The sequence below is a fragment of the Colossoma macropomum genome, unplaced genomic scaffold (assembly GCF_904425465.1).
Source record: "Colossoma macropomum unplaced genomic scaffold, Colossoma_macropomum, whole genome shotgun sequence".
NCBI lineage: Eukaryota > Metazoa > Chordata > Actinopteri > Characiformes > Serrasalmidae > Colossoma > Colossoma macropomum.
The window spans coordinates 9378259-9401097 of record NW_023494800.1 but is presented as its reverse complement, the minus strand read 5'-3'; the positions used below and the strand labels follow the sequence as shown (position 1 = coordinate 9401097).

The 22839-nt window shown below is 38.9% G+C and overlaps 1 protein-coding gene across 33 annotated transcripts in view; it reads left to right on the top strand.

Moving 5' to 3' along the window:
• cast (calpastatin) overlaps positions 1-22839 on the top strand; it is a 52456-nt gene that overhangs the window by 5354 nt on the left and 24263 nt on the right. For 11 of the 33 annotated variants that reach the window (XM_036588471.1, XM_036588468.1, XM_036588464.1 and 8 more), the window contains exon 1: positions 3934-4180. The exons of 8 other annotated variants lie outside the window; for them this stretch is intronic. In XM_036588471.1, coding sequence (XP_036444364.1) covers positions 4070-4180 — 111 coding nt within the window. In that variant the 5' untranslated portion in view covers positions 3934-4069. Of the gene's footprint in view, positions 1-3931; positions 4181-15451; positions 15628-22839 lie in introns of those variants that run through there. 14 more of the 33 variants (XM_036588477.1, XM_036588488.1, XM_036588475.1 and 11 more) reach the window with 6 other exon arrangements.

Below are 22839 nucleotides of genomic sequence, written 5' to 3'. Positions count from 1 at the left end.
TATAAATGATATTATCAAAGTGAAAAGTTGAATCTTCAAAATATTTACATGAATTTCAGAATGTCTTAGTGTTTTGTACAGTACATTCCACTTTTCTTTAATGGCAACATGTGCCTGAGCTGGCATGGACTTCACAAGTTTGTGCAACAGCCTCTGACCAAGATCAAGTCCACCTCATCTGGACACGAGCTTCAGTGGAAGAGATAAGACTAAAACATATTTTGTACAAATTTGCTTAAATTAGAACACTGACCTAGAAATAGTTCAGGATCTTGAATATTTTTTCTTGTCAAAACTTTTCTTAGTTATACATTTTTCCAGATTCTAAGACTTTCTATTGTTTATTTCCAAGTTTAAATGAAAAAATACCAGATTTTCAATGTAGTCTTAGATTTTTGGACCCAGCTGTACTTCTGTTTCCACTTAAACGGTCTGATCGAAGTTATAATCATTTTCTGTCACTGTTTTCTCATGATGCATGATGCTGATTGGTTCATTTTGCTGTTTTTCCTGCTCATGGTTCTAAGTTATTGGGTTTACATGTGACTTTCTTACCTAGAAAGTGTGCTCGTGGCCCCTTAGAAAGTGACACTGTTGCAGTGTCGTGTGACTGTGAGATGTGCTCAGGAATTATGCATGACTATAAATACCCGACTCAGTGGCTCCTTTTTCAATGACACGCTCAGGGCACTGGACAGGGCAAGGCCGACTGATCTCAGTACGCTGTTGCCGCATGTGCATTTGCATCTGCATACGTTAATGTATACACGCACAAACTGTGGTCAATTCATTTGAACACTCATATGCACAAATGAGCTCAGGCACGTATTCATTTTCGCTCCCTTGCAAAGATTTTAGGATACTAAGGTGATAAAGCACCTTTGAAGAAAACGCGACACCTTGATAGCATGAAAGAAAAAGTGACTTATGTGTTCCTTAAGATGCAGTAGCTGGTTTAACAGGCTAGTTGAGTTCCCAGCTGAACCTTTAGGTGTGGCTACAAGGGTCTATCAATCATCTAGTGTGTATCAGATCTGTTCACTATGTTTGTGGGTGTGACTGTCTTTGTTTTACTCAGCGTGGACCTGGTTCTGTGTGTTTTCTCAGGCACAAAGATAAAAAAGCTCTGTGTTGTGCTCAGAGAAGTCAGACCTCATTCCTCCACATACTTATCAGAAGATTGGAGGTCATCATTTACATGTTTAACATGTCTGTGCTGGACTAAAACTTGTCGCCCACACATAACCTCATAGATCCTGCTCCATTCGTTCTTCTTTTCATACGGTCTGTACATTAGGAGCACCTTTGGTGCCTAAAGTTATTTATAACTTGCTGGCACTTGTAGTTATTCTGTGAAGTATGTGGTCAAGGAACATGTTCCATGTCTAGTTAGTGTCATGTTGCAGTTTCCTTTAGATTTCTTTCTTAATCATGGTCATGTGGATGGACTGTGACTGTGGAGATGCATCTTGGTTTTCGTATGGAAAAGAACAGCATGTCAACAGGCTTGTCAGGATCATAAAATTTGATCTGACGATTATTTGCCATATGAATGTGACTATTTAGTTCTTCATTTTTTGTTTCAGTGTGAGCAGCTACTGAAGTGCAAGTGGACACGCTCACCAAATAGCTGTCATGCTTCCTAGTTGTCAATATTTAGTAGCTCCAAACTGTCAACAGACACAGTTTGAGCTCAAATAAACAAACATTACTCTTCGCTGTATTCTAAAGGTGTTATAGCACCAAGTTTGAAATTAGTGCTTGTGTTGTTTTTGTAAAAACTGGGATGTGTATTAAAATGTGTTTCTTGCTTTTTTAAATGAATTCACTTGAACCCAATGAATGAAAATGACCCAATTCACATCCTGTTTATTGTGATGTAAACATATGTTTGGGAAAGCTAACAACTGTGGAAAATAACTGCGATATAATGAACTAAATGTGATCAGGTGATTATGTAATAAATGTGTCAGACTTTACTCGTATATTCCCATATTTGAATCAAATAAATGTACTTTTTTTAGTACATATTCTAGGCCATAGAAGTTACTTATAGGCTATCCTCGCTACAAGTTACTCATGGGTCCAATGATAAAGATAGCCAGGTGATGTTATGAGCGAGCAGCCTTTAGCTGAGTAATGAGCTAACCTAGGTTTAGTACTAACATATTCACTGGATTTGCCTCAGTTGGAGTCCAGCTTACAAGTCACTCATACTCATACAAGTAATTACTTAACTTGACAAATGATTATAGCTGAGTAATTTTGGATTGGTAACACTTCTTACCTTTGCCTATTTCATATACTCTAGCTCACAGAGTACAGAGCACTGCTGGAGCGACACAGTGCACAATAGAAATGAACGTACTGGGCAATGATAAATAAAATATTATTCTGTTAATCATATTTTTAAATATAATTATTAATTATTGTTTATTTAATTGAGGTGGACTCCCATTACTTAACACTATATGCATTGTACTCAGATTACTCACTGCAAACTGCTTAATGTTTCTCCACCCAGAGGATATCTACAGGGACACATGAGCTAATAGATCAGTTACTTCTCTCTAGAAAATGTGGACTTTGCTCCCACAAAGATACAAAACTATATTGCTGTGTGGCCTGACGTGCGTGTTACTGAAAATGACCTCCTGTCAGGGGGGAATTTGTGGAAGTTGAGAGTCCACGCCTCAAATAGTCTGTGGAGCAGGCATGCTTTGTTCTTGCTGTGTGAGTCCTGTTGTACTTGGAGCATTTCGTGTGATCCCAGCTTTAAAAAAATATTCACTCCCTCACTGCCACTGTTTCTGTGTTTGTAGAGTTCATGATATTTTTCCACACTAAACCAATCAGAGCGCAGCATGTTAGATGTATTAATAATGAGGATTAATAATAATGAATAATTTTTCAGTTTTGCTGCCATCAGTACAGTGCCTGGAACGCTTTACATAATGCCTTTCAATTGAAAAAAGTGAAAAAGTTATTGTCTTGATCTACAGGTTTAATTCTCTGTTATCAATCTTAAAAGGCCCATATCACATTTTTTTAAATTATTTTTTCCTGCGCTGCACTTATGACGTTTGTGTGGATTCATGTACTAGAAAACAGTTTTACATGGCCATTTCCCAACCTCTTCTCATCCCATAACTAAAACAGCCTGCTTTTATTACTGTGCCTTTAAGACTGATATATGTAAATGACCCCTATTTTGAATGGAAGCTCTGTATTGGGCTTCATTAAAAAGCACTGTGAATGGGCGGGCCTAATTTGCTGCTGACGGAATATACATGTAAATGTGGTGGTTTTCCTGACGTCACATAGTCACAACAGTGAATAGAAAAAGGGCTGTTTTTGTAGCCTAGCCTTCATGTATTTACTTAATGACCCCAGAGTGAGTGGTAGGCATGCATTTAAAACTTTTTGGATATAATGTTTACTTTTAAAGCAAGGAAAATGATATTTCTATGATATTGTGCTTTTAAAGCTAGTAACTAATCTGATCTAATTTGAAACTAATACATAAGTTATGTAGTTATGACCGTGAGAGATGGGTGTTTGGGTCACATACAGGCCCTTGTTAACAGGTTTAAAGAGTTAAATGTATGGCAAGCACATGACTTTTTCTGTCATATCACACGGTAGATGCCAGAGATGTCTGTCCATGTCAACATCTGATGATAAACTTTGAGCCTGATTACTCAGTGTCCTTAACCGCCCCCTTCGCTCTTTCCCGTACTCCCATTCAACCGTCTTAAATGACTAAAAGACGATGCTTTAAGAAATACCCAACAAATGTGAGTCATTCAGATGGAAGTGTCCCAATTTAGCCCCCTCATCTCCTCCCACACCCCCTGCCCCTCTGAATGCGCTATTTCTGATGCATGGTCCGCCCCTGCTGCCTGCCCTGACCCCACCCCTTCCCTTCTTTCCCCTCCCCTTCACTCAGTGCCTAGAACATGCTGATAGCTGAGAGAGGAGGGAGTGAGGGAAAGAGTGTGAGAGACTGTGAGGGAAAGTTACAGAGACACGCTCCCTCAAACACGCACAGAGCACGCCGGCGGCAAACATGGGCCAGTTTTTCAGCTGGTTTCGGGGCTCGCAGGAACCTCCAGCCCTACAGAACGTCGCAGTGGAGCAACAGGTCACTCTTACTGGATATGAACACTCTGAGATTTCAGTAAGGGGTCGTATGTGGGCGGCATGTATATGTGCTTTTGTCTGGGTTGGTGACAGCATGTGTAGTTTGTCTGTGTTCGCTGTATGGTTAGAATTATGGAGCAGAGCTTACTGGCCAGTGTTTGGGTGCATTTTTGATTTGCTGAGCATTTGCACAATCACAAAAGAGGGCAGGACAAGAGGCAAAGAGTTGCTGGCTTTAGTCCAAGTCAGCCGAAGTTCTGGAGAAGGGGGGAGGAAAGGAATGTGAGGGCACTGCTGGGAAAACTGTCCCAGAGCTCCAGGACTGGACAGAGAATTTGGTAACACTTTATTGCAGAGCAGTGTTCATAAGGCTGTATGACACCTAATGACACCTAGGCCTTTAATGACAACTGACTTAAACCTGCATAAACATTCAGAAGGGCTTATTCCAAGTGTTTTGACTGCTGATGGTTGTCAGCATAAGCCTTTTTAAATGTTTGTGTAGATTTTAACTAAAACTTGACTTACAGCAGTCACTTCAGTCTTGTGGTTAAAGTGCATTTCTTTATGGGAATTTTGCAACCTGTTGTTGTTGATAAGCATGTTTAATGTGTTCGTAAAAATAGAATATATGGTGGTTATATTGTCTTAGAGGCAATCAAGCTCAGGAAGAAGAATGTTTGTGTTTGCTAGAGCAGGAACAAGTAAAAGTCCATATAAGGTTCCACATTGCTCTGTGATGCAGCTTCTCTCATTGACATCTTTAAGTCTGCTCTAACATGTTTACGCACGGGTCATTTCCCTAGCCCCTTATCGCTTAGACACTTCCTGCAGCGGTAATGTCGCCGTTTAAGCATCATGAGAAGCATTACGTTTCTGTGTTTTTTTAAAGCCTGGTCTTGCTCTCTGGTCTGTATTAGGTTGCCGTCTGAGGGCCGCGTACTGCACATACCTACAGTGCACTCTGCTACCTCTGTTCAGCATCACCCACTGTTGTCAACAAATGAGCAGAGATTAACTGTGAAAGAAGAAATCTTCTGCTGCTGTGTTGGTTGAGCGAGTTCAGCTGAGCTTGAACTCTTAGAGGCACCTAGAGGAGTAGGTGGAGTCATGACTTCTTGCTCTTGGACATTCTTATGAATCTGAAAATACTGGATCAGTGGCTGATTGACCCCACCTTTTTCTCAGCATTGCTTAACAGATTCTGTGATTATACAACAAAGTGCAGCTGTTTATCTTGGCAGTATGTGTTTTTGCCAGTTAAAACACTATACTACTAGAATAAATGCAGCAAAATATAAATATATGTATTTTTACCTTTAATATTTTAGAAACAAGAATGTGGTTAGAAAAACAAAGGTTTGGTTCCTCACTTCTCAGTACGCTCCAGCCATGGCACTGAGTTGTTAAATTCAGTCAGCAGCACTGATTTAATTTAATGAAGGACTGACTAGATAAGCTAGGTATGAGTGGTAACTGTATATGCTGGATTTCCTAGAGGGCAGCTTTGGAGACGGTTGATATACTGGAACACATAAAATCACAATCTGTCGTTCATTTGTATTTATTTTAAAGTTAGTGGTTTTATAAACAAATAAATAAACGCAGTAGGGACGATTCACTCATGCAGTTCCAGTAACATGATCAGTGATGAAATCACAACTTATTGACCTATTACATCACTCAGTCAGTGGTTGTGTTACTGGTGTTGCGCCTGCTAATGGTGTTTAGGAAATCAGCCCCTCTGTTTGAAGTTGTTCCGTGATAACTGAGCATTGACTAGATCAGCTGCTTGTTTCCTGTAGCTATGCACAGGTATTGATGTGACTCTTAGTAATTACTTCATTAACTAATAATAACAACAACAACTATTATTATTATTATTATTGTTGTTGTTGTTGTTGTTGTTGTTGTTGTTGTTAATTTTAGGGATACACTGACATGGAATTTCTGGGATATAGTAACCCATAATTAACAACTTATTGTGGCTAATACAAATATCAAAAACAAACAATAACCATTACTGGTCATTTTAATCATAATTAATAATAATTACTTATTAGATATTCCTTTGTAAAGCTGTTCACATCAGTGGATGAATGTAACATTGAGGACTTTTATTATGGTGTGCTTCATATATACTGTTCTGCTTGCCTGAATGGGGACTCAAAACACCGTCAAGACCCTAAGCTATCAGTTGCAATGATCAGCTGTAATTCCAATATCCGATCAATAATAATAATTCTAATTCTAATAACAAAACACAGTAATAATGTAAATAAAGTAAAGTAATGTTTTTCTTCATTTATCAACAAATAATATATCGGCCGCAGATGTATAGTGTGCTGCATTGTTATTGTTCTGTAGTAGAAATCAGTGTTAAGTTACAAAAGCAAAGAACTTTTGGTGGATAACACCAGCATCAGTACATTGGTACAACAGGATTTTGTATTAGTCATAAGAGTTATTTACGTAGATGTTGGAAAAATAGAAAGCTTTGAGTGATTTGAAAATATCAAAATAGTTGTGTAAATATTCACAGTTTGAAAAACAAAATGCTGCTAATGTTGTTGTTGTTGATATTAGTAAGCCGGTGTGCTAATAAAGCTGTTATGGTCCAAATTATTTTTACTGATAATATAACATATATATATATATATATATATATATATATATATATATATATATATATATATATATATAATAACTTCACCACTTTGTATGGTTAATTTTTGTCATATAATCATGAACACACTATACATTTCATTGCTGTGTCTAATGAACGAACATTCACATTATAAGTGTGTTTTTACACTTTACATTCAAAAACAAGAACTGACCCAAATGAGAACCAGTGGAACTTAAGATTGTAGTTCTAGGTAACCCCAACACTGCAGACTAATTACTTATTACAGCTTATTATTCATTAACTACAAGGACTTCAATGCAAACTAATGGAAATTTTCTTAGGTTATAGAAAGCGGAAAGGGGTCAATTTTCCATCTACTTGAGAGGTGGCTGAAGTCAACATAATAACTATGATGTAATGGTCTATTTAGTCATTTCTTACCTCTCTAAAGCACCTGATTTGGCTAGTTAGCTTGACTTATTGGCTGATATGAAGTAATATACTGAACTTCTGAACATGCGCTCACCCAAATGTGTACATGTTGAATCAAGCAAAGCTTATATTTTTCACTGTCGACTGTGCAAGTATGAACAAAACACTCATTCTGTAGAGACAAGCGTAAGCTTGTAGTGTCAGTGTTAGCTTCCCAACTAGCTTATATCACAAATAAAGTAGTAATTCTAAAAAAGCAATACAAAAACATAAAGTTCCAGTTTACATTCTGGTGCTTTTATTGGTGATGCAGTAGTGTGTGGTGACTTTATCTTCGCCTGAAAGATCAAATGACTTGCTAAATTGTCATTAACTTCAGCTGCTGGTGTTGCCAAAGACAGAAGACCACTCACTAGGATTAATACAACTTACAGCAGCTCTGCCTGCTTTTAAAAACTGGGAAAAAAACATTATGTACTACAGCATCAAACATCAAACAGTGTCAATGTTTCTGTTTGTACTTGGTGTTACTTCAACTGAGCAACTTCCATGCTGTCTGGACACGAGTTATCCACCTGAAAGCCTTTATGTTTACAAACATTCTGATTTGGTCTGTAGTGCAAGGTTTGTTGAACTGTGCATCTCTTTGTGCCCTTTCAGTGGTGCAGTATTGATCTAGACAGTGTGAGATACCAGTGGTAATGGAACATGCTGCCTAAGGCTGAGTGCATCATGTCTGAATGAAGCAGGGCTACAACAGCACTGTGATTCACCACAGTTTCTGTTATTAGTGCTTCTGTCTGTGTATGTTTGTGAACGCCTGCTTCCTCTGAAGAGGACTGTCAGATTCCTCAGCTCAGTGCCTGCTGGCTTAATGCTCAGCGCTGAACCAATGCAAACACAGTCCTTGGCTTAGCTCGAGCACTAACTGCTTGTGTAAAGGCACCCACTGAATTAGTTCCAGAGTCTCAGGTTCTCCTGGGAGCCTGTCACAAACATTGATTGTTATATTTCTGGTCTGTTTGCTCTGGTTGTGGATCACCTTTGCCATCCGCATGGGATGTTCTCACACATTGGGTAACTGCAGAAGCTATTTGTGTTTGTGTGTCAAAGCGCCCGTGTGCGTTTAGACTTATGGAAACTCTTTATTGCACCACAGACTAACAGAACATTAACATATGACCTCAGGAGGTGTTGTATTTGGCTGAAATAGTGGACACACTCTGAGTAACCATTGACTGTTGAGCAGAATGCACAATTTAGCAGTACCTACTGCTAAATATACAGAAATGCAAAGCAGCTGTATTAAGTTGCAGAGCTGCAAAGTCAGTTCCAGATAGACAGGCTTTAGAGAAAGAATGAGGGAGGATGGAATTGCCAACCATTTTACACAAGCACAGGGTGAACTGTTACTAAATCTGAATCACCTTATCGCTTTAGTTCCTAATCAGAAAGACATCAAATCCTAATTTAACTATTGTACTGGGTGTGTATGTACAAGCCCTAGTTGTATGATAGGTAGCATATTATATATTTGTTTGGCTTATCTGTGTTTGTGTGTGTGTGATTATGTGTGTGTGTGGTGTATTTGCTTGTAGGGTTGTAAGATTTGATTTAATTCACTAAGTTCACAGTATTCTGATGATTTGTTGAACAAAATTTGAGTGAAGACAAACAGTGTCATACTATCAGCACTAGAGCTGGGAGGCAGGAGGAGTGCTGAAGTGAGTTGTTGACTGATGCTGGTTGTTTGGTGTTCATAATTAACAGAACGGCTATTCTTCACAATGCACACTGCACCTTATCTTGCCTTTTCAAAGAAATCTCCTGTAGTCATTGAGCCGCATTCACAAAAGCTTTCTTTTTTTGAAACTTATTATTTATTAAAGGACCACAAAAAGATTCACAACTTTGCAGTCAGGCCACAGTAAGTCAGGTGTATACATACAGACATACACACATACACACTGGTGTTCACATATACTTGTCAAAATCTAACAACAGACTTAACAAAACAATAACCTGGGTGGAAGGGAGGACACATAGTGGAATCAGGATTAATGCCTACTACCTATTTGAATTTAATTATACCATATCTTCAAACCATTATTGACATTGCTGGTCTCCATCTTTTGACAAATTTCTGCGTCTGTAGTCTCAAATTGTGTGTTATTTCTTCCATATTATGTAGTTCCAGGACTCATATGTTGGAACAGTCATTTTCAGCCAATTAACAGTTATACCCTTAATGGCTGCTGCAAATAAAATTTGGAGAAGGTATATTTGGCACCTATTATCAAATCCCTAGGGGACAACTCCTAGCAATGACACTAAATGTTCTTTAGGAATTGGAATATCAAAGACGGAGTTTAGAGCATTGTAGATATCCTCCCAATATTTTCTCAGTTTTTCACATGACCAAAAAATATGGACAAAGTTCGCTTCGGTTTCCCCACAATTCCTCCAGCAACTGCTCGATGAAGATGAGCCAATCCTCTTGGTTATACCAAAGCTTTCTTAAAACAAACTTGCTGGGGTTCTTAAATCAAACACTGAGAAGTTCGTAAGAATGGGCCTCATTCTCCAATATTTTTTCTTAAATTTGTTCGTGAGAAATTGTTCACACCTTTTTGCTCTTGAGTGTGTGTAGATTCTGTTCTTACCTAAGAACAAATCCCAAATAAGAAAACATTGGTGAATGTCCGAATCTTTGTGAAAACTGTGTGTGTTTTAAGAAGACATTTCTTATTAAGAACGGTTGGTAAATGAGGCCAGTTGTTACTATAAATTGAGAGAATGTGTCTGTATCTTCTGTACTATTGTCATATACATTCATCATATACACATTTCCAGCAGGAGCGTGCGGTCTATTTTGCTTGCACACACAAGATGACTGAAGGATTTTTCATAACACCATAACACTGTAGTGACTGCTTTTTGTGGCAGTGTGGACATAGAACAATCCAGTTTTGTCTGCCTTCTTAAAGTAAAACCTACAAATGTATGTAAAACATCTCCAGTATGGATGTCCCCAACACAATTTTTTTTCCATGATAGAATAAAATTTCTCACTCATTTTTTGTGCAGTGAGGGGTTGTTTGCTTATAAAAAAATGAGTAAAGGCAACATCAAGTACATTGTTCATAGCTAAACATACCCTGTGGTTGAACCTCAGCTTGCCTGACCAAGCAAGCGATTTTCAACGCTGCTGTCCCGAGTTAGTATTTTACTTGCCCTAGGCAGTTTGCCAGTCATTAATGTTGAACCGTGCATTGTCACAGTTTTGCATTGTGATATCACAATATCACAATATCACCACCCATTGTTACACACTTAATATTTGCATGGACACTGGCATTCAGAGGTTTAATCACTTGTCGTATTGATAATTGCTGTTATTCATTTTTCATTTTTACAGCATAGATCCCACGTGTCAAACACAAGTCAGGCCCGCAGCACAATCCTATTTGGCCCACAAAATTATTTTCATTCGCGAATAATATTAACCTGTTTCACTGTGAGGTGCACTACAATCCCCAACATGCACTGCAACACAATGTTTTCTCCAAAAACGATTTATGGGACAGCACCACAGAAAGATGCCAGGTTTCTGGTTCAAGCAAATGGGCAGTTTAAAAAAAAAACAGTTATCTGCAGCTAATTTAGTCTATTGTTTTAAACAAGACAGTTTTTATTGAAACTTATTTTTGAATAGTGCGAGTATTCAGTGCCAATTTTTGCTGTTGGCATATTTTGAAAAAACAATGGCCAGCTGGGGTCATGGCAAAATGTTAAATAAAAATAAAAAACACATCTGGCTCACAGATGTGTTCAGATTTTTTAATATGGCCCTTTTATTGGGTGAGTTTGACACCCTTGGCATAGATTGAAATATTGTAAGACAGGCACCCGAAGGTATTAAATATTTGATCCAATATTTCAAGTTTTAAAGTTTGTAAATGGTAAATACTATATTTTACCTTTCAAATACAAGGCATTCTGGAGGTTAATTTTAATATACCTTCACTCTTGATGTTATACAGTTTCCCCAGCAGCATAATAGAATCATTTCGTACATTTATCAGCAGCATTTATTTTTAGACTTCATTTGAACAGTGATCCCAAACTTTTGTACGCTAGTGTATGAGTGCATGCACACCTCTGAACTGCTCACGTTCACACCTCTGTTCAAAGGTGAGGCTATAATAGTCAGGGCTTTTGTGTGTTTATAGGGTGGTGTCAGCCTTGATGGCTGTATTTTCTGCTCTTTACGTTTCTAACCACGCAAACGCAATTAAGTTGCCCACCTTTCATAGCAACTGTTGTGAGGGTGGATAAACTTTGCAGACTGTTGACAAAAATCCAATTTAACCTAATGAATTGGTTGAGTTTAGAGTGGCTGCATAATATTGAGGTTCTTGTTTCATTTTGTCCTGCAAAATGTGCATATGTAGTATTGTTCCTTTAGTATGCTCTAAGGAATAATCCCTTGCTTCAGATTTCTGCATCTGTTTGTATGCTGCCTATGTTAGTACAGATGACTGGTTGAGCAGACAGTCAGCTTCAGAAACAAAACATTCTTTCACTAGGCCAGATTCATGCTAAGGTCATCATCCCACTTCTGATTGGTTTAAACGCAGGTGGGGAGGTAGTTTGGCCTGAAATTTACTTGTCAACAGATAAAGGTTGCTAAGCGACTCTATTGTCCATGCCTCTGTCTTCAGCCTTGCTGAAGCCTGCATTATGAGCTCACACTTCTTCAGAAACCCTCCCACCTCCTGAACCCAACAGAAAGAGAAGTAATAGTGGATGCATTGAAAAACACAGCTAAACTTGGGTGATTCGGTGTGTTTCCTTTGCCAGGACAATTCTAGCCTGTTGTTGCCAAAAACAGGCTAATAATGATGTTTGTGTAACTTTTCTCTGGTGGGTCATTCCTTATAAGGTTACGTCTGGAAGGTTTTCCCGTTTCAGATGCGAGTCTGTGGTGTTTAGAAGCATTCCAGCTTGTTTATGAGCAAGAGTTGTTGGATTATATTACATATATATTTTATATTTATGTTACTGATAGTGTTATTCTGATTGCTCTTTTTTAGGGTGGTTCCCTGTTAGATCACTGCTGCACCCACTGTCACACATGATTCAGACACTGAGGTGTGAATTCAACAGTCACGTTTTTCTCAAGTCCTTCACCAATCCTTCTGCAATTGTTTAGGTTTAGCGCATTTTTGGTAGGGTGACCAGACATCACCGTTTTTTACTGTCAATTAAAAAGAAACCGGAAAGTCCAAAGAAAGACCTGGCAGCAGAGCAGACAGGCAGACATTTCGTGTTGTGCTTGTTTTGGCCATTAGAGGGTGCTGTTTGCTGCTATCTACTAACCACTCCTACCACTTGCTTGCCTAGTTTTAGAGAATACTGCTGTGTAAAACACAACCAGAGGCTGCAACATCACCACAAACGTCTTTTCAAGACACGAGGTAACCCAGGGATTGAAGCAGGGGTGGGGTTACAGGATTTGAATCATACTACCAGGTGATGGGTGTATCTGCTTTATATAGGCATACAGTCTACTTGAATGTAGGCTACCATACAATATACAAATAGCACATAATTTTTTATTCAGTCATCTTTTTCAGTCATCCATATATGACATAGGGCGTATGTGCACAGCAGCCGTCTCTGTCTCTCCAGAACTGGAGCTGGCCCAGGGGTGTGTTTAGGGTCTGGCTATTGGGCTGTAGCTGCAGGTTTTTTTCTGTAGCCATTGATCTGTTTTTACTGCCAAAATAATTCATTAATATGAATAGGAATTGTAAGCTCATACAACCACCAGTTAAACATGTACGTGGTACATGGTAAACATATCCCTGCCTCATCCCTGCCTAAACCGCTAGACTCAGTGACTTTGGAGACCCTTTTACTTAGCAACTTTATTTCTAAAAAGCAACAAGTGACAAAATGATAAGGTGATTGAGAAAAGCAAACAAATATCTAAATCTGTAATAGGACTATTATAATTTATTCCCATGCATGCTGACCATTTTTGGTTTAGCATAGTTTACCATAGCTTCACTCACCATGGCAGGCTACTTTATCATTTTCTGACACGGTTTACAAAGTTACTTAGTTAGTATCCAGTTTTATCAGTCGGGCTTCACCATAGTTTGTTACAATGCAACAGTTACCATGGTCAAAATACATGAAACTGTAACTGCCCCCCCCCCCTTTTTATTTTATACATAAATACATATTAAAAATATTTTTATGCTTTATTGACCACTGAATTGGAAATGTCCCTGTTTTTCATTTCAGAAACCTGTTCGCCTTCATTTCTGATTTTAATTTTTGGTATAGTTATGTGCTCTACATAGCCATAGGTTGCAGCATACAGTACTGTGTAGAAGTCAGAGACAAACCTTTGTTCATTTAATTTCCAGTCAAATCGGCCATTAAGTACAATTTATTCAGGAAAAAAAGCAGAAAACGATGGTCCTTCAAAGGTTCTTTAGTAAAGAAAATGGTTCTATATAGAACAATGAACACTCAAAGAACTCTTTGCTTGGTTAAAGGGTTCCTTGCATTGTGAAATGGTTCTTCAGATTGATGGAGTATGTGTTGTATATGGTTCTGTATAGAATCTTTTTGAAAAGGGTTCTGCTATTGTTATGATACAAGCTTGTTAAAATAGAAGAACCCTTTTTGGTGCTGTATAGAACCCTTTTCAAAAAGTTTCTATATAGAACCGTCTAGAGCACTTTCTACATCAATCTGAAGAACTATGTTATGGTTCAAAGAAACCTTTAATCGTGCTAAGGGTTCTTTGAGTGTTCATGGTTCAGTATGGAGCCCTTTTCTGTACTGAAGAACCATGTTTTTTTAGGAGTGTAGATTCAACAGACGATTACACAGAAACCTCAACAACTTAATATCACATTATATTCAGTATTTAAAGTGTCCACTATTTTCCTTTATTACAGCTTCAAATTCTTTTGGGACAGAAATTTAAAGTATTAGAAGTTGGTTAAATTTGCTACTTCTCACAATAGCAGGTAGTCCCAAACAAGTTAAACGATGATGTTAAGCATATTATTTTCATTGTTTGCATACAATGAAATGAGTTGGTTTATGGTGTTTGTGAAGACTGATTCACTTACCTATGCATCTTACTTACTGTGAGTAAGGAGTAGTAGCGCAGGGGTTGAGACAGGTTGGGCCATCTTTGATTTCATCACGCTTAGTCAGCAATCACTTTTGCCCTTTTTTTAATATTCAGTTCTTGCCAAAACAAGTTTGGTGGTTTATGATTAGTGTTACCTCATCACTGATTCATGTTGGAATCATTGCACATCTACAGACATGTCGTCTCATTTCCTTTTGCTCTCTAAATGGCACTTGTGTCGTCTTTGATCAGAAAACAAGCTCTTGCATGTCCTTCAGCCATGCAGCAGGTGGCACTGTTATCACAGGAAATGAACTCATTTCACTTCAAAGCCCGACTGGCAGCCTGCCTGAGAGATCAAGCCAACACTGCCTTTTGTTTCAGAGGCTAGGAAGTGCTCTTAAACAGTGAGTTGAATCGTGCTGTGACGTTTCTGGAACCACGTGTTCCTCTTGCATAAGTGCTGGCATTTGGCCAGCAGCCACATTTCAGCTAGCTCTCCAATGCTTGCGTTCAGAGCTGCAGATATATTTTGGTTTTCTTTTTCATTGCTTCACTCCTGCGGCCTCTCTTACCTCACCTTGCTCCCCTTTACTACTTTGTGAGTTTCTGTATGCTTCCTTCCAGTCTGGCGTTTACTTAATCTGTTTTTTTTTTCTTTTCTGTCTCCTTTTCTCTCCCTCTCTGTGCATTTCTGGGTGGGGTCATGTGGTAGTGCTGTGTTTTTGGTAATCGGGGCAGCTCTGTGGTGTAGATTCCTGAGTAGTGAGTGTAGCAGGCACACCCTGCCAAGCAGGCTTCAGGCTTGCAGTGAGACGACCTTCAGCTTAGCCACCTCCTTTTAACTCTCTACAGAATCACATATCACTTGTTACAAGTGCTGAGCCAGACTAGCTCTCTTAAACTATAATCAGTGTCCCCTTCCTTTGTCGTATGGAAACAATCAGTTTATTTTTCCTGGCGACCAGAAAGAAAGGGCGGGACAGGACGTTCCACCAGCCAATGAGCGAGGCTGATGGTGCAGTGTTGTTGCGAATGAGGGACAGGGTTGATCTGCTCAGTCCTGTTCATCATGTCTGTATGGGAGGGGCTTGGAACTTCATTTTTTTGGTGGGGTGTGTTTCTTTGAGTGTGTGTATATGTGTGAGAGACATTACTTTCTGTGTTGTAGTTGTCAGACCAAGGGGATTTCTTCATTCTTTGGTCGTGGAGAGTAGCATATAAGGATCTATACAAAAGGACTCTCTGACAGACCCAGATGGTATGTACTCGCAGGACCCTGTCTTCTGTTTGTGGTTTCCTGCCTCTGTACCTGATGGCAGTGTAGCTGTAAAGTTGCCAGCACTGCAGTTCGTGGAAAATATGATGGTGAAAACTTACAGCTTGCTATAAATTGTCAGCGCTTGTTTCGCTGTTGTCGTTTGAAACATTGACTAAAAGTTTGGTTAGATGGTACATTTATAGACAGTTTGTCATGAAGGCTGCTGACTTTTACAGATATGAATTTATGACGATAGGTTTCTCTGCTATAGGGCCGTTTCCTGGGCTAATTCTTGCTATTAACACTAGTTTTGCACTGAAAACAAACACCATTTGATCTCACTTTTATGTGTATGTGGAAAAGCAGGCCTTACAGAAATATATTACAGGCCAAGCATTGGATTGTTGATTGTTTATATTGATGGCATTTGCAAAGTCTTGTGAAACTACTTTTCAAAAACATCTGGTGCTTCTTCGCACTGAAAAATGCTGTACACCTAACTTTAAATATTTACTGATTACTTCTGTTTTGCCTTTATAGACTGAAATGGATTGCGGTGTTCAATTTACGGCCTAGAAGCACCGAGCTATTAGCAATGCATTAGGACATGTGAAATACGCAAGGATCTTGTGCTTAATGGGCTGGCTTCAGGCGTAGGTCTGAAACAGGTATCTCCAGACTGATGTCTTTAGACCCTAATGTAAACACCTAATCTATTTAATCACAGTCATCAACAGCATCCCAAATCCTGAGCAAGTTGTGATGGGTCCAGTTTGGCACTAAATGCTGGAGGAAGGAACTTCAGGAGTATGGATAGAGATATTGAAATCTGCGATATAATGGTCTGGGCCATGTGCCTGCCATAAGCTAAGATGACATGTAGGTGGCATTTAAGGTCAGTTAGCATGTAAACAACCTTCTAGTCAGTGTAGCACTAAGAGGGGCATTTTTAAAACATACTTAGTTCGAGCACAAACACTCAGTACAAGATATGAGCATGCATTCTGCAAAGCACAGTCATAATGCTTAATGAATAGGCACGACTTGCTTTCCTCTTCTTCAAAGTTAGGATTACAGGCCTGGCTTCTTGCAAGTCAAAACCTGTGCACTCCTCAGACCTTGGGGTAAAGCACAAAGCTAAATTTTTTGTGTGGAGGTTCACCTTGGATTCAGTCTAAGAACAAAGCTGAACAAAGCTGCTTTAAGACAAAATTAAACTTGATAAACTGTATGTATGATAATATCATAATAAACACCACAGTTACATTACACCACTGGCTACTGTTCTTTTCCTATAACTCATCATATCCTTGCTCAGAACTCAGATTCAGTGATCAAGATAATATGTAGTCTAGGTTAACAACAGTTTCTGAACTGAACACAACTCAGTAAGGCCTTAAAGGCATCACTGGTTCCAGAACTGCAGCTGTAGCAGTTATTACAGGGCTGTGCCACCCAGTGTATTTACTTTCCATAGCAATAGTGGGAATGTGTGTGTTTGTGTGATGTCAGGGGTGGGGCCACGCATTAGTCATCACATCTTTTGATGAAAAAGAGTAGAATGAAGGCTAGAGGGAGAGAATGAGAAGAAAGTGGGGGTTAACCCTGGGCGATGACTTTTCGAGCGTGTTACATATTAAATGACAGTATTGAGAAACCTGCTTATTAAAACTGCAGCAAGGAACAGACTGTTCTCGTAAATCAGAGCATTCATTCCATGTATTTGAAGCTAGGCTGTGCCTCGTAGTACTGGCCACCTAATTTTGCATTGTCTTTATTGTTTGCGTGGCAAATGATCTGTAACCTTAATGCCTTCCCTGGGTTTGTCTAAGGCTTGGTGTCTCTACCAAGCATGTCCCTTAAGCATTGAGCTGAGAGCTGGGCTGTGACTCAGATGCTGAAACCAGTTTGAGAAGCTCTAGATTCAATGAGTCGTTATTAAGAGTTCCACAGTGACATCTGGATTAAAGTGGACCAAGTTTGGCTAATTAGGTACACCGCTTGTGAAAGAACAAGGCAGTAAATATCACCTTGACAAGTCTGTACAATTATTTTATTCATTATAAGATGAAGATAGAGCTGTATTTAAATGTGTTCCCTCTTCCCTAATTCGGTGGCAAACCATGAGCATTAGAGCTACACCTAAAATGTCAAAACTCAGTCAACAATTAGGGAAAAACACCTCTGCAATAATGCTAATTTCTGCTAGCACCCCCTTGGATTCTAGTAGTATGTCAGCGTGAAAGCTTGCAGTGATTCACATGAGCATTTTTTGACTGTTCTAGATTAAACACAGACATTTAAGGCTTGTAAAATACATTACATGTTTTATTTGAGGCTTGTCCATTACATTAACATATAGTTTACTTTCTAGCAGTTTTCAGTGACTCACTCAGTAAAGAGCCCAGGCTTAGAGCTGCCACTGTTTTGCATTTCTGACATCTGTCTGAAACACACTGGTCAGGCTGCCACTCGTAACCCACAGTCGTGTCTAGGACTTCCAGAAGTGTCGTTTGTGAGTGACCTTTTTTTCTCACAAAATTGGTTCCACCCGTTATAGATCAAAATGTGATCTGACACTTTAGGACTTCAGTTCAGCTCCTGAAGTCCTGACCAATAAGAAAGCTTGCTTGGCTCAGTGAATCATTTTCTGTTGGGCATTTCAAGAATTTAACCCCTTTGTTCCATCCAAACCATAACAGTGACATTAGGAGTACTACAATGCTTGCAGAGTTTACATACAACAAGCATGATGATTCTATTTTTAAAAATGAGCTAAAGATTATAAATATATATATATATATATAGATATAGATATAGATATATGTATTCATTTCTCAGAGCTAGAAGGCCCTTTGGGTTCCCACTGATCAAATACCACTGCAGTTCCTGTGTCTGATTAAATGCTAGCTGTGTGTAAATCAAGGCTAGAGAGAAGCAGCTTTTTGCAGACTCTCTTGCAACTCTATCTATTTCCACCTCTTTTGCCCCCCCACCTTCTGCATGGGGACATGCGGGGGGTTTGGAGAAGAGTGGTCACAGTAATCCATGTGTCCGATGTGCAGCTGTGCAGGCCTGTGTGCTGTCACTGACTGATAGGCTGCAGCTAGTAACTGAAACTGCTGCCAGTTTGTGGGAAGCTGTTGGAAGCTTGTGGGTCTCCTTCAGTTGGAAGGTGGGACATTTTGTTTGTGGTGATATCATGTTGTGTTTCAGAACATGAATAGGAGGGCGTTCAGTCCACAGATACGCTGAGGCATTTAGACTCAGTGTGCAAGCACAGATTTGGCTGGTTGAGTCATATGATTGTGCTTGTGGGGATGAGGGTTAGGCTCAGCATGACGGAGAGCAGCAGAGCTTTAAATAATCGTTTTTTTTTATTTTCTGCACATCATTAGAGCGCAGAGGAAGGAGACGTAGCTGGGACAACATGAGACTGAGCTGACAGCAGTGAAAGGCTAAACTCTAGATGCAAATAGCTTACCCCACTGTGGACAGTTCCTGCTCAAACAGCTCTGTGTTGTCTGTGCTTTTATCTGTGGTTGCAGCCCTCCTTGTTTATTCTCTTGATTAATTCATCTGATTCACTCCCTCCTTCATTATGATTTCTGATACAGTGATACAGGCCATATTTGTTACTGTGCCTGATGGACTGATATACGTAAATGCACCCTGTTCTGATCGGCTGCCCTGTATTGTGCCTCATACAACTGTGAAACACTCCTTATAACTGCAGTGTGAATAATTAGCTAAACTGCTTGGCTGAATTGGGGGCTATATTTAGCTGTTTTTTGTGACATCACAAAAACGATAACTTCAAATCGGCTTCTTGTTTGCAGCTTCCCACGTATAGACTATGGACAGGGAAGTGAGTAGTATGTTTTGAAACTTTAACAACACTTACATACTACATCAAACACTTTTATTTAGAAAAAAAAGCAAGGAAAATTCATTTTTCCGTCATGTGAGCCCTTTAATATCCTCTCTGATTGGACCTGCCCTGTATTCTCTGCCCAGGTTGCATTGTGTTTAATGAATGTCATTTTTGTACATCTGATCCAGTGTTTACTTGCCTCTAACAGAGATATCTGGGTGGCTCTATAAATGTAGCTTACAAAACCTGTCTTCGGTTTGCATTGGCAGTTCAAATTATGTACTCTGTACAACTATTGTACATAGATTTCCAGTGCGTGTACACTTTTGTTTGTATTGTAGCATTATGGGGAGGGTTGGTGCCTTGCCCAAACAGTGAAAATACACCCAGCAATATTGGTATACAGTGACAGTCCTCAGATCCTTCCAATAATGTTATGTTTTGTTAAGATTTGTAAGTTTTCTTCATAGTTTTTTATAGACTGGAAAAAGTGGCATTGAAGGCAGTGAATATGGCCAGAAACATGAGTCATACAGCTGCCATTGCCGTCTTGCTTGAGTGGGCGTGAGATGAACAGCAAATTGTCATTGGACCAGAGAGAGATTCTTTGTGGAATTAAGACAGGGTCAAATGTCACCAGACAAGCTATTTTTTGATAATTTACTTGTCTCTAGATCTCATTCTAATGTGCTGCATTCTCCAAAATTAAAACTATGCATGTGCACAGGTACTGGAGTTCTGGGTCAACCGTTTTGATTTGCCAGTATTCGAATACTGAAATCACTGTTTGGGTATTTGTTGTTTCTTCATGAGAAGACAGACAATATACATGCTGACAATTCCGATTTTGTGTTGTAACAGAACTGTAAAATACGAAAGTTTTGCCCATATTTGTGAGCAAACATGTCATTTTATTCTTTGCTACACCGAAACGTGAGTGCATTACAGGGTTGCCAGATTATTCCTGTAGTTTCCAGGCAAAAAAATGTTCAAAACCTGCCAATATGCATAAAAATGCCCAAAAAGTACACTCTAAGGTCATGTTAACCATAATAATGCAAAATAATACAGCATTTTACCTGCGTAGCATAATTAATAAGCTGCATATGTCTTGCCTTCGAAAATCAGATGAGAATAAAGTATTTAAGATGTCACTAGAAGAGACGAAAGTGTTTTACGTAATTTTTAGTATTCCTTTCAAACATCTAAGAAAGGCCTCGAGAAAGAAACTATAAAACAATTCAATAAAAAAATTATTTGATTTGTATGTATGTCTTATTTCCATATTTTCCAGAGCTCACACAGACTCATCAAAGTTTATGATAGGACCCGTGAACCCATGACAGACAAGCATAACTATTCCTCATAAATATTTTCAGAACTTGCTGAACTTCATTGTTGCCACGTGGACTGGATAATTAATTCAGTGTTAAGCCTATATGCACATCAGTAATAAACTGGGTATGTTAATTGCTGATGTCGATTGCAGATGATACAGATGGGCAGAACAATGGCCTCTTCACAGTAAGAGTGACTAACATGCATGTCAAACAATGTTTTGATAACTGGTAGGATGTGGGAAGCTTATTCATATTTCAGTTGCATTACTAAGTAATGCAGTTTATTAGATTTATGTAATTTTTTTAAAAACTAGACAAACCAGCCCAAATGTTGTCCACCTGTTGAAAGCATTTTTTCTCCCACCAAATCCAACCAAAATCCACCGAATTCGATGGGGAAACTGGCCAATCTGGCAACACTGCGGTTTTAACATGGGTGGTTTGCTGAGGATGTCACTGACAAGACAGAGATAACCACATAGAACTTTTATGAATACTTGAATGTCAACATTAGTCGGAAAGCACATCCCTAATTCAAACCAGTCCCTACCATGGGCGAGTCCTCCATACAGCACGCGACAGTCTTTTGGGAAGCTCGCAATGCGCTTTCAGCCAAAAGCGACAGAGGATGAACAGCACAACAAATGTATAAAATAAGAGGAAAGTTCTCAATAAAGGAAGTTTTTGTTAGCAGCTGCATTTCGTGTTCCATGGAAATATTTTTGTACATGCCCTCTATAGTATTTTCAACACCATTGTGTTGGCATGCTTGGAGTAGAGACACACTGCCTGTGTAATCTGCTGTACAGTTTGGAAAGTCTTTAGGAATGAAACGGCTCATATACATGCAGTCCTCCTTGTTGTCGTTCAGAGGCTTCATAACTCCCTCGTCCTTGTTTAGCTGTGACTGGACTACTCGCATAATCATATGCCAGCTTTTGTTATGATTTCTAGAAGTAATTCTGAAACATCTGATAGCCACCTGATTAAATGAAATCAAATACAAAGAAAGTCTTGATGAGAAATGTGTTAATCATAAACTTCCTCTTTTGCTGGTATTTGAGTTTGGAGTGCATGTGATTGTTTCCTGTTGAGTCTAGATCAGCTCTATATCAAGGATTATGACACAAAGCAGTCAGGCTTAGAGGCAGGGGTGGAAAATATGACAGTGTTTAATCATATCGTGATCAAGTGCATCACAGTATGCTGCAGTATGCTTTTTTGCATGTTTTTAATTCAAAAGATAACTGGTCCTGTTTAACTGAGTTTACTGTAGTGCGGTGTGTGTAACACTGAATAAAAATCATTGTACTCCTAGTTTTTGATAGTGGTTTTGATATGTGGCATGACTACTGCGTTCTATCTGTTCTAACTTACCAAACCTCAGAAAAAATGAAATACCATGAAACCGTGAAGTATCATGGTAAGTCTTCCAGTATCATGATATTTTATCTTAATTTATCTTCTGTAAAAGACGTCTGATTGATCTGAAGAGGATGTTTTCACACAGGAATGATATTTTTCCACTTGACACCCCCCCCTTTACAATTTCCTAAAAGGCCTAGGGGCCACTGAACAGGCCTTAAAGGGAAATTCCACCAATTTTTCAAACCTTCTGCATAACTCATTAAGATATAAACAGTCGTTCTGACTGGTCTGATATAAAATGCTCTATTCTAGAGAAACTTGTCAAGTCAGAATTGTTGACAGTGGTGGTGATAGGAGCCAGATGTCCATAGCATTTAATTCCCCTAGAGGATAGCTCACAGGAAAACTGCCATATCGGTCTCGTAAACATTGTAACCTTTGGTTCCTATTATCACCATTGTAAAGAAATCCAAGCTTGTTTCTCTACAATTAACTGTTTCACATCAAAGCATTAAGAATGACTTTGTTTATATTAGAATGCATACATTATCCTGAAAGTTTGAAAAAACTGTTGGAATTTGAGTGAATATATGAGTCAATATAAAGTAATGCTTTATACTGGTGGAGGAT